General features: G+C 38.7%; 1 protein-coding gene across 10 annotated transcripts in view; it reads right to left on the reverse strand.

Annotated features, from left to right (window-relative positions):
• KIAA1109 (KIAA1109 ortholog) overlaps positions 1-16,781 on the reverse strand; it is an 87,024-nt gene that overhangs the window by 34,185 nt on the left and 36,058 nt on the right. For all 10 annotated transcript variants that reach the window (XM_039722516.1, XM_039722526.1, XM_039722562.1 and 7 more), the window contains exons 25-43: positions 15,159-15,436; positions 14,792-15,042; positions 14,096-14,357; positions 12,817-13,660; positions 11,939-12,009; positions 11,286-11,459; positions 10,881-11,001; positions 9,920-10,066; positions 9,449-9,576; positions 9,134-9,336; positions 7,520-7,717; positions 6,682-6,893; positions 6,290-6,441; positions 5,262-5,412; positions 4,274-4,426; positions 2,792-3,032; positions 2,017-2,165; positions 1,378-1,597; positions 558-716 (exon numbers count right to left, since the gene is read on the reverse strand). In XM_039722516.1, coding sequence (XP_039578450.1) covers positions 558-716; positions 1,378-1,597; positions 2,017-2,165; positions 2,792-3,032; positions 4,274-4,426; positions 5,262-5,412; positions 6,290-6,441; positions 6,682-6,893; positions 7,520-7,717; positions 9,134-9,336; positions 9,449-9,576; positions 9,920-10,066; positions 10,881-11,001; positions 11,286-11,459; positions 11,939-12,009; positions 12,817-13,660; positions 14,096-14,357; positions 14,792-15,042; positions 15,159-15,436 — 4,114 coding nt within the window. The remainder of the gene's footprint in view (positions 1-557; positions 717-1,377; positions 1,598-2,016; positions 2,166-2,791; positions 3,033-4,273; positions 4,427-5,261; positions 5,413-6,289; positions 6,442-6,681; positions 6,894-7,519; positions 7,718-9,133; positions 9,337-9,448; positions 9,577-9,919; positions 10,067-10,880; positions 11,002-11,285; positions 11,460-11,938; positions 12,010-12,816; positions 13,661-14,095; positions 14,358-14,791; positions 15,043-15,158; positions 15,437-16,781) is intronic.

The following is a 16,781-nucleotide window of genomic DNA, read 5'->3' on the forward strand; positions in this document are numbered from 1 at the left end:
ACAGGCCAAGAAGAAAAATAAATGAGCTGCAATAAATTGTTACATCTGATTCTTTAATACACTTATGACTTTCAGAAATATATTTTTTCTTTATTCCCTTACACCAGTTAACCCATTCCTAAGTTACTTTCAAAACACATGCTTGGTCTCAAAATTGAACTGAGAAAGAGCAAGAATTTCAATGCACAAATCACAAAATAAGCATATGCAAATTAGGTCAAAAATAGCCAACAAAACCAAGGAACTCAGCAACAGAAGATGATTTTATGGCTTAAGTTTTGGCAGCTACACATGGCTTTGGCAGCTACACTGACAGCTCCAAATGCAAGAAAAAGCTAAATTTTTGGAGGCAGGATGAGGCAAAAGAAAACAACAGTTTTGCTTAAATCCCATCTTTTCATTTTCCAGGTTGCTGCAAAGTCCCACAAGTAATACTTTGAACCAGTTAAGTCCTGTTGACCATAAACCACTCTCTTAATTATTTTCAGTCACAAAGTGGCAAACACAGGCACAGCCAACCCAGAACCACCTGGAGCTCAGCTGCAGATTAGCAATACCTGTTGGAAGGCTGTTGTGCCCAGACTTGGTGGCCGGACTTTCCTGCACGACACTTCCCCTGTTGCCCACGGCATTGGACATCCAGTTATAGAAACTCACAGAGGAGGGCTCAGACAGCAAAGGGTGTTCAGACAACATGTCTGTGGCCACGGTGTTTCCTGTGCAAGTAAAGCAGAAACTTCAGCATTTCTTGCATCCAAGCCAGGAGAAACGAGGAACACGGCATGATTTCACTGCCAACACCTATAAACTATAAAAATCAGCCTAATTCTCAAGGTTTATTCCACTAAATTATGTGTCAAACAGCACTATGGGTGCTACCACAGAAGTTATACGTGGCACTGATGGATGTTGCACTACACATGGCTTTGCATTTGCTCATCTCTACCATTAATTAGAGGAAAGGAGTCATTAAGAAACCAAAATACCTTTTTTTCTGAACAATATTTCAGTCCCTGACAGCAAAGGAGAGAGGTTTTAGAGAAAATACAGTATCAAATACAGTACATAATTTACATATTAAGAAAAACTGACAATAATACACTCTGAAAAATAGCAGAGAATAAACACTTCCATGTTGCAAGCTTCTAAAATATTTCTTGAAAATAAACATTTTCATAAACCATTACTAAGTCTTCAATTTATCATATGCAAACTATGTTACTGAATTATTAGTTTCATCTCTCTTTTTGAGCTACTCACAAAGTTAAGGAAAACAAATACAAAATGGTTATTTCCTTATTCATTCAAAAAGACTCGAAAATTATGCTACATCATACCTGTTTATGCTACATCATACTTTTTTATGCTACATCCTACCTGTTCTTGTTAAAGAACTACTTTTGACTGCAGTTGAACTTCTTTGAGGAGTCCCTTCCAAAAGATTGTGCAGGCTAGGAAAGCTCCCAGTGAGATAGCTGAGCAGACTTTCTTTCCTTGGGCTTTCCCTGACTCCCATTCCGGAGCGGCCAACGTGCACTGGTGAATCCGTAGCTGTATCTCCACTGGTGTAACTCAGGGAATGATATGGATGGATGCCCTGTGAGCAGAAAACAAAGAAATTACTGAAGTACTGTGGACACTGCAAAAACAGAGCAATATAAGGTTGGAACACAATAATTTTACTACAAGTTACTGGAGAGCCTTGCCAGTCTTCGATTTTGTACCATGACGGTTAAATCCTTGTTTCTGCTGCCATAAATAAAAGATCAAAGGCTGTAAAGGTTAGGTCACATCCTTAAATGATGCACATGAAGTTAACTGGCAAGAAAAACAACAAAGAACAGATGAAGAATATAGACCAACTGCTGGAGCATCCCTTTTGTAAGGTCAGGAGCACACCCTCCATGTGTGTGTAGTTACTTTTTGCATGCATTTTTTAATCTGCAGCTACAGAACTGCTCCTGAACAGGCCAGCTACAACCCCCTTTGCCCTGGTGCCCAGCCCTGTGCACTCACCTTGATTTTCAGCACAGAATCGCTGTGAGTGTGAGTCTTGGACAATTTCCTCATAATCTCAGCACCAGTGACAGGCCCAGAGGAGGCGCTGGCAGGGGGAGGGCGGTTGGCTGTTCCTTCCAGCAGCATCGTGTGCTCACTCACGGTAGCTGCACCCAAGCAAACACTTGTCCTCATTTAGATACATTTGGAGAACCAACATTATCTATTATCAGGCACATTTATCCACAAGCAGTCATGAACTTCAAGTGCTGGCACACACCCACACAATGCTGTCTGATTTATAGACAAATAAGAACACCTCAGACAGGGGTCTGCTGGGTTTTGTTTAATAATCCAAGTGTTTCTGCTTAACCTAAACATATTTGAGAGAAGGGGGCAAAAATTGCCTTTATACTGTATGATTACATACAAGTATCTCACACAAACATCTTTGCTCACTTAAAGCTGCTAACTGCTGCCTGGCTTTTAACTGAAAGGTAGAAAATAATTAAGTTGATTTATTTTGTGCAGGAAAAAAAACAAGACAAAAGATGTGAAGAAGAAGAAGAAGTCTCCTCTATTGTTTTTCCCTGAACAAGCACTAGTTATTGTAATACTGTAATTATCATTGTTAGCAGCAGCTTCAGAATGAAGATGATATAAAAAAGAGAAGCGTGATAATTCTAAAAAGGAGACTATAATGTGTCAAGCATTAAAAGTAAAGAAGATGCAAATGTCCGAGAGGAGCTGCTTGCCTCTACAAATTTTTATGGAGATGTTAACATGAAAATACCTGCATCAAATTCAAACTCTGCTCCATCAGCACTCGTGTCACTCTGAAGGCCCCCTCCGTTGTCCAATCCAAGGCCATCCTCATGCTCATGGCAGGCATTTGGCTGCAGTTTCATGGGCTGGGTTGGTCTGTGCAAGCTGACTCCTTTAAAGGCTGGGGTGACCACAATGAACTTCATCCACTGCCTTGCTAAGGCAACCAGACCTTTCTTTAAGGTCACTAAGGCAGGAAGACCATCACTCTTTAAATAAAAAATTTTAAAAGAGCCACATTAAAAATTCATATCACAGCATTTTGAAGTAAACTGGAGGGGAGAAAAAGTCAAAGCTCTCTTAAATCTCTACACTTAAGAAGCTTATGACAAACATGCTGGCACCACAACACATCAAGCAAGAAGCCAAGGAACTGAGAGATAAAAAACTACAGCTTCATTGAACACAGTAAATATATTTATCTATGTGACCTGAGGATCTAGCCCAAGAGGCCAAAAATAAACAACAGGAAGCAGGTTTGTTAAATAAGAAGCTAAAAGCACTTGAGTAATTATCAGGCTCTGAGCTATGGGCTAAGATTTATAGCAACTCTGTACAAACAGAACTGAAATTAAAAAGATTGTTTTTTCCATTGTTCATAAGGAGTGGTTTAGGAGCATAAATCTCAGGCCAAATATAGGGATTGTTTTGATTACATCACTGAACTGTCCTAAAGAAAACAAAAGCTTAGTATTTTGACCACAAATCAAACTGTGCTACTTGTGCCACAAACTGTGCTATTCCTGATCACTGGCTCTCAGCTGAATATGCTGAAAACCAAAGTGTTTTAATTTGACAGCTGTGGAATTGGATTATGAAAATGACACAAAATCAGGAATAAACACTCCTCCCTTCTGCCTGATGTTTGTTCAAATAACTTATTTCCCACTACAATCTAGATATTAACATTCTAAAGCCATTAAGAAAAATATTAGATTCTTAAACCATAAAGTTTTTACAATTCTAGCTCCTTCCTTAAACTGTCTGCATTACTCCAGTGTTTCTAGAAGACACGAAAACTAGTTCCAAGGACACAATTTGGAATAAACTAACCAGTTCATGCAGTTGCCTCAATAATTGAGACTCATTCAATTTTAAAACCATAAAAAATAAAATCTTATAAAAAAAGCCACTGAAATATGTTAGAGAGGGAATGAAATCTGATTTTAAAAGCCACATACAGTTTTAAAGACATCCCTTTTTGGTTTATGATCTCATGCATCTACTAATAGTTTGATAAACATGAATATATACAGGTCACAACAACAACAGCAAAGAAAATTAAATGAGAAAAACAGTACCCACTTATCACTTGAAAGATGCATATGAGTCTGGGTTATATTTTCTTGTTTGTTAACCTTCCTCAAACTGTTGCCAAATTTAAGACATTAGAATTGGCATATGTGAAACTAAAGGACTGAGATATTTCCAGTTTTCCAGGGTAACTCACCATAGTGGCATCCTCAATAATGGAGTAATTTGCTTGATGGAGGTAATGGTGCAATATATTACAGAGTAAACAAGAGGGATTTTCTTGCAAGAAACGAGCCACTTTGGTAAGCCTGTTGTACTTGCTTCTCAGAGGGAAGTGCACACTTTTATTCTGGATAAAAATAAAAACATTTTCAACATATGAACATACTTGCAAATAGAGCACCAATGCCAAGATTTCATCCATGAAACAACAAACTTCTAACCTAATTTTGAATTTCTGCAACAAGATTTGCCTCATGGGTACCCACCTTGTTTTAAATACTGCCTGTGAAAAATAATTCTGGATGCATATTTCTTTATATGAAGCAACAAAAAAAAATTCAAAATTTTCCATTTCAATGGATTCAAATTGCAGGCCTTATAAAGTTACATCTGCACTAACAGATATATATGCAAAGCTAGCTGCAGTTTTTGAAGAAACAGTTTATTCCTAGTTAAAGACAAAACAGGCACTTTTTAAAATTTGGTTTAATGCTAGAGAGAGGGTAGGAAGAAGAAACAGGAAGGCAGGTAGGAATAAGAGACTGCTGCAAAGGATAATATTTGAACAGAGCAGAAAATCAGTGTCACATTTAGGTCATCCATCTCACTAAGTAAGACAGGATCGCAGTGTGAGTATCATGTCCAAATCTTCCCACTAGATGGTGCCAATCCAACCAACAGCAAACAAAAATACTTCATAAAATATACCAGGCACCACAGCCATACTTCTTACTCTTATTTTACTTGGAGATGCACTCCTGTAAGAAGCATGAGACTTGGCTCTGAAATTCAGACTGTGTACAAAAAGCACAGCTCTTTGTGACTTCTTGTGACCAATACCAAAGGTTCACAAGAGATGCTCTAAATTTGCCAGTGAAAACATCCAGAATTCCAAAAACTACATTTTACCTATCACACTGTCCTGTTCTAATATGCTCATTGATTTTATAAAGGTGATTTACCTCTAGAGCTTCTGTCATAATGCACCCCATAACAGCACAGATTCGCAGGGTTCCTTCAGTTTCCAGCTTATTCAATGAAGACTTCACTTGATCTATGGGAACAAGCCAAGCACCAACTGCAGGTGTTGCAGTGCTCAGGAGGTTCAGCTGCCTGTGGAGACAGACAAAGAGAAAGGGGTTTTCACAGGCAGCAGCAGGAACAAGTAGGATTTTCTGGTGCTCTTATGAACAACAGCCAAATAGGTGGGACACTGATGCAAAGTAATAAACACAGAGTAGCTGCCCAGAAAAAAAGAACTGGCAAAAATTACCTGAGGCAATTTCTGTTTTACTCACTCACATACTCATGATTCTTCCCACTTTTGCTACTGCAATTCCTTCCTTTTCCCATTTGTATTCCCTACTGAAATCATACAGTTTGAAATTATCATCACTGACTGAATCCCCCATGAAGTGATGCATGTCATGAAGGACTTTTGCTAAAGGGCTGAGGCAAGAGTACCAGCAGAGTGTTTTCTAACTTATGGCTTTATACTGACAGACCGAAATATTTGGCTTATTCTACATACACAATGTGAAAAACTATCTTAGAAATACACATCTAGAACTTTATAGTGCAATGGTAGATCATGCATGATATCAGGCTGAATACCAAAAGCACTGAGCTGGTCTCTTCACTAGCATCTCACCTACTCAAAACAAACACCTTCCCCTGCCTTTCTCCCTCATACATTTCCATCTCACCAGAAGCTGTTAGTGAGGGCTTTTGGTTTAATTTGGCTTTTTCACTCTTCCTTTTTTTTTTTTTCTTTTAATCACATCTAAGAATTTTCTAGCAGCACTTCCACGGAAAATACAACAGTAAAAAACTGAAGCAAGTCTTACTGTGATATATACAAACTCAAAATTATAATTTCTAAAGAAGCTTCAAAAATTATTGAAATTCCATTCAGAACCTACCAAATACAAATGCAATTTAACAAAGCAGAACTGCCATTTTCTCTCCTTTATATCAGGTAAAATTATACCTTGAATATATATGGGCTGGGGAGCGCACATTGGTGGGAGCTGCAAAACTAAACCAAATTTCTTTGATTGTCAACTTCATGCTGCAGGAGTCAGGGGGAGGAGGCATCAAGGGGATATCTTTTTTCAGATCATCTGATTCAACACCTTCATCCTTCAAAAACAAGGAATCATGAAGTTAGAAGGGAAATCATCTCCCAAAATTATTACACTGAAAGGCACTAACATACCGTTTGTGCTCATATTTTATTTTTTTTTCCACAGGCATTTGGGCAAAGCAAAATAAACTAATGCTGTCCACTAATCCTCCCAAGAGACCCTGCAGAAAGCTGGAAGTTTAGTGTCTAAGCAAACAGGATGAGTGACTAATGATTTTTACCCAGTTTGAACATACCTGCTCATCTGAAACTGAATTTCCATTAATATCTGAAGAGGGACTTATTCTGTCACAAGGGAGGTTATCTTCAGACACATCAGTGTTGTAGCCACTACCAGTGGGGGAATCTGAAGAGTTGTTTGATGCAAGCAATCCACCTCTCTCTGTGTCTCTTGATTTGCCCATGACTCCAAATGTGTTATACAGCACTGCCCCAGACTGTCTTCCCCCTGGAAAAATACCCAGACTGTAAAGGTTGGCAGCACATAAACAGCTGTAAGTTATGGCCCATAGAGAAGTTCTGTGCTTAAGCATAGCAGCATAGAAATACACGATTTTGGTTAAACTAGATGCATTACCATTTTATTCAACAACTTATCATTACAATTTTGAGCCTCTTCCACAAGCAGATGAAGAGTACTCACATAAAGACTCTTTCAATATTATTCTCTGAAAAAAAAGTCACTGGAATGATAGAAAACACATGTATACTGGGGGTTTTTTTTCACTTTTTGTAACTAGCTTTCCCCTCCCAGAGCAAAACTCTGGCTCTATAATGCACATCCTGTGGATAAGGTGAGGATTTGAGTGATCAGTGAAAGCATCAATTTCAACCCTAAGTTCAGATACTTCTGAGACCAGTTTATATGAAATTATTTCATACTCTGTTATTAGTGGTACTTATACATAAAGACATTTTTAGTTGTAACCCATGAAATTTGTTTACCACAGATGTGCACTGTTCAGTATCGCCCAGATTGAACAATTTCTAATCAAATAATTGCTCAGCCAGAAGACCTATCAACAGAATTGTCAGTAATCTCATAAAACAATACACAGCCTTGCAAAGCTTTACCTTTTATAGTTAAATTTTCAATTCCACACTCAAACATTATCCAACCCCACTTCTCTTGACTAGGACCAATTCGAGCCACATCTGGAACAGCTTGTTGATCTGTTTCATCCACAAAAGTGAACTCATCCAACTCTTCCAAAGTAAAAAGAACTTTTGATTTCCCAAAAGGAATGGCTGTTATTGCACAAGTTCCAATATCTGTGAAAATAAGTAGATAAATAAATATTTACTACTTTGCTCCAAAATGGAAAAAACTTTACATCTTCCAAAAAGCTCTCTGAAGTTTAAGAGTGTTTTGGGGGAGTTATCCCTTTAGTATTCCTCAAACAGGAGGGGGGAAAAAAAAGAAAGGAAGTCTAAACTTGAAATATGAGCAAGAAAAAGCACAAAAGAAGATTAAAAAAGCCTTTTTCCTGGTTTGTTAATATGGGCAGGATAATTTTTAAATTTGAAAAAAAAAACCAAAACAAAACAAAGGACTGAGCCAAATTTTAAATCATTTTATGCCTAAAAGTCAAATACCTCAGGAAAAGAACTACACTGAGTCAATTATATCTCTTAAAATCCTTACTCTCTGCCTCCAATTTGTAACTGCACCCACTTTTGAAGTAAACATGAGATGCTAAGATCTTTAGAAAGGCTCTTCTCAAACCTTTTAAATAGAAGATGATGACATTTATTGGTTAGAACTCCAAGACCGGCCCTCATGAATGTCTGTAGCACACCTGACACAGGGCACTACTGACAAGATTCTATCCACAACTAAGTAAAAAGGGAGGTAACCATTTCAGTGTTCTCTGTTTTTGTTTTCCTCTAACTTCATTTGCTCACTCATCTTTGCACAGCAGTGGGATTTTCTGTAGTTGATTTATTTATTGTGTATTTTTTAATCATTCTGGCTATACAGAGTACTTCCTCATGTCTGAAGACTCCTGTTCCTTATGGAATGGAGTAAAAACTGGTGTAGATTCCATCAAAACTGAAGCAGTTTAACAAAAACTGTCTCTACTTTTGGTCATCTTTTCCTGTTTAGTTTTTTGAGGATCAGGAGTTATAGCAAAATTTAACTCATGGCTTCTTGAAGGCATTTCCTTAACACAAACAACAAAGAAGTCAATTGGGTAGATCTCATTTTCAGCTTTAGAGTTGTTATGGTTAACAATATACAGCTTGTCATGCTGACATTGCTGGCACAACAGGCACATTATTGAAAGTGTTAGAATGCAGTAAGAAAGCAAGTAAGTGCAATTCATTCCCTGCAAAAGGTGACAAGAAATGGTAGCTGTAAAGATATTAGCTGGGAGGAAGGGAGCTCAGGCCTCAAATTCCAGCAGTGCGGGTCAATGTTTACAGGGCAACACATCTGCCACACAAACTGCATACAAGTTTGTCTTGACAGCTTTTAGTTTGCCTAAGTTTAAATCTAGCACTTAGTGGAATAATAATTAATCCAAAACTTATTTTTCAAGTATCTGCAAAAGCTCTGGGTGCAAGTAGCTTTTTATCCATGTTGATAAAAAACCTACAACCAAACTACAAGATCAAGACCAACTGTAACTACTTGCTTCTATTAAAACTGACATTTCCACATGTTGTCACAATATTGTTCAATACCTGTTGTATCAAGACCTCTAAGCTGTCCATGAACACGATGGATATTCAGTTTAGCAGCAATTTCTTTTCCCTTTTCTGCTCCAGAATTGGATCTCAGTGAGCCAGAAGACTGGGGCTGCATTTTGCTGGTTTGGATGTAACGATCAAATGTGACAGAATTCCTCCCAGCTTCTGCATTGTTTGAAGTCTCCTCAACTATACCCCTTTACAATGTCAGGGAAGAAAAAACAACTAAGCAAATCTCAAGATAAACAAAAACAATCAAATGAAACATGTCTGAAGTTTATGACAAACTGTGACATGTACTATTGTTACCTGTTCATACGAACTTGAGTAGCAATTCTATCAAAACACAAAGCAACTAGGGAAACATGAGTCACTGTTTTGCTGGAAGAAGCTCCTGGGGATTCATCCACAGATGCTTGTAGCAAACACAGGTTCACCTGCACACAGAATTCCATGAAAGAGTAAAGACATTTAGAAAGGCATGTTACATTAATCATTAATTTCTGATAGAACCTTCTCTTATACTTTCAGTTAAAAGAAAAATAAAACCGTGACACCCAGAATATAATTTAAAGACATGGCACCAGATACCCCTATAGTGGTTGATATTTAACTACTGCATGTCTACCATCATAAAATTAAACAGCTCCAAAATTCAAAACTTTAGTTCTCTGGCACAAATGCACAGCTTCACTTCAGCTTTTGGGGAACCAACAGGGATCCAAAATAAGGGTCATTTTGTGAGGCATTTTTCCTGATAAGCTAAAAAAAAGTTGTTACCTTTGGAACTGTAACATTGGCCTGAAGACCTTTAATTGTCACATTATCCTGCTTAAGTGAGAGATTGGTCTGTGCTGGTCCCTGATTTGTTGTTCCTGTTGTGGTGGTGTCTATTTTTGTTCCTCTGATGTCTTGCTTCGAAGACAACTTGAAGAGGGAGAAAAATTATTTATTAGCACAAACTCAAGAGTTGCTGAGCTCAGGAGTAACAGGATATTTTATTAACATTGAAGCAGAAAGAGATTCTGACTTCACTTTAGGCAATTTACCATGATTTCCAGAACAAGGGCTGCAGCATTTAGAGGTACAGTAGGTCTAAAACCATAAGGGCAGCAGTGCCATTCTGCAGTAAACTTTAACAACCAGACTTCAGCTGGAAGTTTGAATTCTACACATGTAAGTTATACAAAATAACTTACTATGAAACTAGTTATTAGTGTCCACTACACTGTGAAGTCTAAGAAACCATAAAATATAAATATGGTCATTACCTTGGACAGAAAGAACACCTAATTCTGTAAAACTACAATACAATTCTATTTAAGTTAAATTAATTTTTTAAGGTCTCAGATGAACTGCAAAAAAAAGCCCACAGGCACTTTCACAGCTCTCCCTAACTACTATAAAACAATAAGTAACATCTCACTGAGATGAATGCAATACTTAAGAATACCAGCTATACTCATTTCAAAGAACAGAATGTGTAATTTCATCTGATGTAAATTACTCTAGTTCATCCAAAACAGAAAAACTTCTGTCCTGTAAAAGATTTCTGGAGAGTGAAAGACAATATGTAAGAGTTGATTATGAAAATGCATGTAAGTATGCATTCCAAATTAGTATAGCTATTAATTTAGCTATTAGATCTCAAAACACTAAAATCAGTTAAAACATTTTCTAGGTAAGATACAGAAAAGAGCATTCTCTCAAATCCATGTGGATTTCCTTGTTCTCTCCTCACATTTTCTGAGAAGCTGGTCTTGCTGTTCTGCACAGCATCCCTCAGAACTTTGCAGTGCAGGTCATCCACGATTGCCGCCGGGTGCCGGGAGCTGGCACAGTGCACCATGGCCTCGATGTACCTGCAAGGGGAAAAGAGCCACAAGAGACCACTGAAACTCCCAGTTTCACACGGCACACCATCAGCCACGTGCAATTAACACCACAGAGGAAAAACAAGCCCTGACAGACACAAAGGGCACTTCCCATTCTTCCAGCCACCTCATAGGAAATGCAGAATTACATCCGGTGGGCACCAGGCCCTGCTGCTCCATCAGCCACGCTATTCAATCATTTTACCTAAGCCTTTGCTGAACAGAACAGCTGTGATTTTAGACAATTTTTAGTACCATGAAAATAAAATTACCTATCCAGTGCCTCTGCTACAAGAGGAGTGAGAACTACATCTACAGTTCCTTTTACTTCCACGATTGCCGTGGTCCTTGTCTGGAAGACCGGGTGATCCAACGTCCATTCCTCTGTTATTGTTTCATCATCTGTATTCTCTGCAGACTTCTTATCCAAGGGAGTGTAAGGTGTGCTAAACAAGTCAAACACACATCAGTGATCAGGCTTTGTAAAAACAAATATAAAAGTGTTCTGGTATCATTTTCACCCTTAATAAAATCCACATAACAGCAGGTTTCTTCTACTGTATATCTCAGAAAGTACAAAAATACAATCCCAGGGTAAGGCTCTCCCTAAATTCAAGTTAAGCTTCTGCCAATAAAATGGACACTTGCCATTAGCACCCCCAAATTCATCTAAATGAAATCATCATCCATAATCTTGAAAATGTACATGTGAAATGATTTAACGCTTGCACTGTGTACTTTCTGTTTCACCAAACCCAAATATTTCACAATAGAATGACCTGTTCTGAAATAGATCTGGTACTGAGAACTACTCCTGTAAATCAAATTTTGAAAAGGCTAGTGGGAGCCAAAATATTTCAGAAGAGGATCTAGAAAATCCTACTTTGAAAATTATGCTATTAATGTCAGGCTGTGTTCAACTTACTTAGATGTTGATCCTGTCAGCTGCATGCCTCTGTCCAGTAATGAATTAGCTGTGAGACCCTGTTTAACAATCTAAGATAAAAGTGCAAAGAAGTTTATTAAATTCCTTCCATATGTGATAAAAACCCCAACCAAGGGATCTTTAAAAATTCCCCTTAAAGCTTTTTGTTAAAAGAACACTTAGAAACAGATTCTTCAATATAGAATACAGGAACTTGCATGTTTGCCTTTTAAATTCCTTCAAAAATCAGGTTACACTGCTTTTACATAAACATTTACTTATTGTTTTTAAAAATACAACCTTTAAATACTAATCTACATAAGGTTTGCATCAACACAAACCTTTTCTGCAAAATGATAACAAATTCAATTCCAGAGTTCAAACACCTGTTTTATATCAAGTCATTTCCATTATTTTTCATATATTTCAGTTCAGCTCCTTCCTTAAGCATGTATGCTCAGGACACTTAAAAAAAAATTCCTAAATCTGAGTTGCAATTTAATTTTGAAATAAAGCACTGAGAGCCTGAATTACACTTTATCAGTATTAAACATAACTGCTATTGCAGTTCTGTATAATGTATTTTAAACAAAACTCACATAAATGTCCTCCAGCTGCATATCATTCAACGGGCAGCATTTTTAAATGCAACCATGATAATTCAGAACACACATCCACAGAATTCTAACTCCTTTTTTTGCCCACAACCTTCCAGCCACTCAGCCCCATGATCTGAAGTCAGAAATTCAAGGTATTCTTTAACTAAAAGCAAAGGAATTCCAAGTTTCTTTGTTCTTACACAAATGGTACTAGGCAATTTTAAGTTATTTTGAATTTTTACTTTCTTACTCCTTTCTCTATTCCTGCATCTTCCATACCTTAAAAGTTGGGACAGAGAGTTGCTCAAAGGATGAGGAACTTTCTTCACTCGTGGGTGTGTCAAGGTCTAAAGGGCGATGCAATGAGGATTTAGAAGTTCTTTTGTTAGTTGGATGCTTTACTGACCAGTTGATCACCTGGAACTGTGTCAGGTAATTTTGGTAACATGCCATTACAGGCTGCTGGGATGTGATTTGCTCCCTTTCCACAGTCTTCTCAGAGTCCAGGATGTACATGTTGTCAGCGTGCTCATCCTCTCCTCCCAGAGCTGAAACAAATGAAGCCTGGGAAGGATGAGTCTTAATTGGCAACGTTTTCATATCTTGACTGATTTCTCTATGGATTGTGCTTGTTAAGGGTCCTTCCACACTGTGATAAATAGAGCCCCTACTGTATTCAGCTTTCTGAGCTTGCTTTTTTCTCTTCTTCCTCCCTGGATAGGTTCCTGGACCTTCATCACTGCTTATTGGCTCAAATTCTTCTGCAGCTGAAAAATAAGCCTCGCTATCCGCCATGGACATGCTGGAATCCATGGAGCGGTACTGGTGGAAGGAGTTGGAATCTGCTGACGGCGTGTAGGGGAAAGAGCCAAAGCTCCTCCTCTGCTTCGGGGAGTCCAGGACGTTCTCGTCGCTGCGGGACACGTCGCTGCTGAACTGCACTCCCACAGGCATGGCCTGCTTGTCCCCGTAGAACGCCGCCGTCAGGCTCTTGGTGCTGCCCAGGCGCGTGGAGCACACGGACGCTTGTCTCTTCAGGGGGGACCTCATGGGGGACTGGCCCACGGGCCTCTCCTGGGGGCCAGGGGATGCAGGCCGGCCCTCTGCACCCTCCACCGTGACACTGGGAACACAAACCAACACTTCACTTGCTTATTTCACTGGGAACACAAACCAACACTTCACTTGCTTATTTCGTTACTAATGCTTTTCTTCCTGCGCTGTAGCACAATAGTGATTCTGTGACTCTCTATTAGCATAGTCATTATTTTCATAATGCTGGTTACATACTGAACTCTGCCACTTGTCTACATACAGATCGAACATTTAACAAACAAAAAAAACCAAACATTTAACAAGTGCTGGTATGTTTACATGCTGGATTTTCCACCTTGCTCAGGTAACCATCCCCTACTGGGGGTCCAAATCAGCATTCAAACTAGGAAACACATTTCAGCAGCACCATTAACACTTGAAAAATAGCTAAATCAAAGGCTTTTCTTACATCCTAGAGCATTCAAGAGTTGAATCATATGCGTACCCGGACAAGAGTACTAACCTTCCATGAGCATCTTCCCTTTTTGCACTGGGCAGGAACTCCTTCTGTCCCAGGTGATCCTCAGCAGTGGATGAGGGGCTGTCCTTCTCCCCTGCAAGCAAGGGCAGGGCAGCACTGGAGCTGCTTGTTTCCTCTGAAGAGGAGGAGGAGCTGTGGGAGCGCAGCGGAACTTGGAGGCTCAGGTGTTGTGCTTTCCTTTCCACTTCTATCCCCACAGACCTGCAGTCCCAATCTTTTCTTTTGACACCATTTCCTTTGACACCTAGAATCAGGGAAGGAAAATAAAAACTGACTATCTGATAACACAACTGCAGTGGACTTTCCTTGCCTACTGAAATAAAAATTATTAAATAAAAGCCCTAGTTTTGAAATGCATGCACATACTAGCATGTTGTCCTGACAAAAATTAATGAAATCATGTCAGCAAAACATCAGATTGTCTCAGTTGGCTGCTTTTTCTTTAAGTAGAACAAGCCAAAAATCTCCTCTTCACTCAGCATGGAGGTGCATGTTAATATAAAAATCCAGCATACAAAAAGCTTGCTCAAGCTCTGTCTGCTCTTAGAAGGGGTCAGGCCACAAGAGACAAGCAGTTGTACTTGACTAATCAGATTCATAAACACTAGAGATAGCAAAATGTTAAGACATTATACTTTTGGGCAAAATACAGTAAAAATATAGTATGTGCATTCTCACCATCTAAAATTTTAGGAATTTCCTTAGTAATTATCCATTCTCCTGGCTGCAGTAAAGACTGCCCATAAAACATATCAGATTCTGCACTTGTGCTTGAGAAAGCAGAGCTGCTTGAAGGTGTCAGTTCCTCAAGTTTGAAAAAATCCAGTCCTGTTAAGGTGCCACCAAAGAACCGACAACCACCAAGACAGCCACACTTGTTCTTGCTTCTCTTATTTCTCAAATTATCATCAGGCCACAAAAACCACAACCTATAAAAGGAAGAAGAGCAGAAAACAAAAGAAAAACATGACCATGCTGAAGCTCAGTGAAAGCAAGATTCACAAATACTCCTCTCAAATGCACCTCCCTGGACCGCATCGCTCACCTCTTGGTTCGGTTATCGTGCGTTTCCAAGAAATGCCTCTGCACCTCGTGTTTAGAAGGATGATCTGCAGCCAAAGCAATGTCAGCAGTGATGAGGCCCAGGTTGACAGAGCCAGCTTCCAGCCAGTATGCCCTCCTCAGTATTGGCTGGAGGCCAGTTCTGCAGTTGTTCACCTGCTCGACGTACTGCCTGAGCTGCAGGTCCTGGATGGCAGCGCTGACGCCTTCCCCGACAGACTGGTTGTGGAGGTTGCAGTTGGCAATGCGTATGGCACCCATCTGCAAACAGGATTTACACAGGATTTACACAGGAACTCTGACTATTTGTCAGTGAAACAAAGGAAGAGTGGCCTTAAACCAGTTAACACATGCCAAACTACAGCCCAAGAAGAACTCAGTGAAATTCTCGCTGAGGAAGCAGTTTTATTTGCAAGTCAGCACACACACAAAAGAAGGCAAGCTTAGAAATTAATCTCAGACACTTTTTACCTAACAAAAAAAAATTTACTCAGAAGTATCCTTTTGTAAACAAATCAAAACAAAAAACAACGGTCAATAGACACTGTCACAAAACTTTAAAAAACTTAAATCATTAACTTTTTCACTGTCATTTAAAACGCAGAAAATTTGAATCTTTCAAACTTGTTTAGTCCTCAAACTTCAGATAATCTAAAGACATTGGATCAGATTTCCTGCATAGCTTGAGTCCTCTCCCAAATGCCACCATGAAGCACATGAAATTTCAGATGGAGTTTGCCAAATCTAAACCAAGAAAAGCTGAAAGATAACCGAGCCATAGAAGAGCTACCCACAGGGTTAAAATTAAATTATTGATTCTCATCTCTGTCACAGATTATAAAGGAAACCTTCTTGATTTAGCTATTTTTTTAATTTGAATGAAACACATTCAGGATATAATTTTCTAGAGTGGTTCAGGTTATTAAGCTGCCTTTGAAAATACTGCCATTCATATTTATGCCTACAGACACTGTTAATATTTATGATGGCATTTTTTAATATTGGATTCAAAAGAATTTGGAGACTCAAACTGTTTTTTTTACTGCCACAGGGCAGAAAGTCATTCAAATGATGAGATATCACGTCATTAAAAAAATGTTTAAAATAATTACCAGTGCCCTTTAGTTACATTCTTGCTCATAATGTGAAGCTGTGCCCAAAACTTCTAATTTTAAGTCTACCATTTAAAACTGCATTTATTAACTACCAGCATAATTACTACTCAGTTATGTCAGCACAGCAGTTTTCTTCTTTGCTGTTGTTACCATAACTCAACTGTATCTAAGTTCATATTTTACTACACTGAGTAAATTATTCCCTTTTTTCTGTGCAGTAGGATAATGGAGAGAATATCAGCTCTTCTCTGCACAGCCCTTTTTAAACAGAGGATTCAGTCAGGCAGTGGCACAAACACTTCTCCCTTCTCTACCAAAGTTACATCATGAGTTATTCAGCACTGACTTGCACATGATCCATATCAATCATTTCCATTTTCTGAATTATTAATTCACAGCAAGTTCTTATCAACTCTCAGGTACAAACACTGAGATTTATATTTCCCAGGGTGTTCAAAATTAATTTACACCAAACCTGCAGCTTCCACTTT

The sequence above is a fragment of the Passer montanus genome, unplaced genomic scaffold (genome assembly GCF_014805655.1).
Source record: "Passer montanus isolate IOZ18808 unplaced genomic scaffold, ASM1480565v1 scaffold108, whole genome shotgun sequence".
Lineage (NCBI taxonomy): Eukaryota > Metazoa > Chordata > Aves > Passeriformes > Passeridae > Passer > Passer montanus.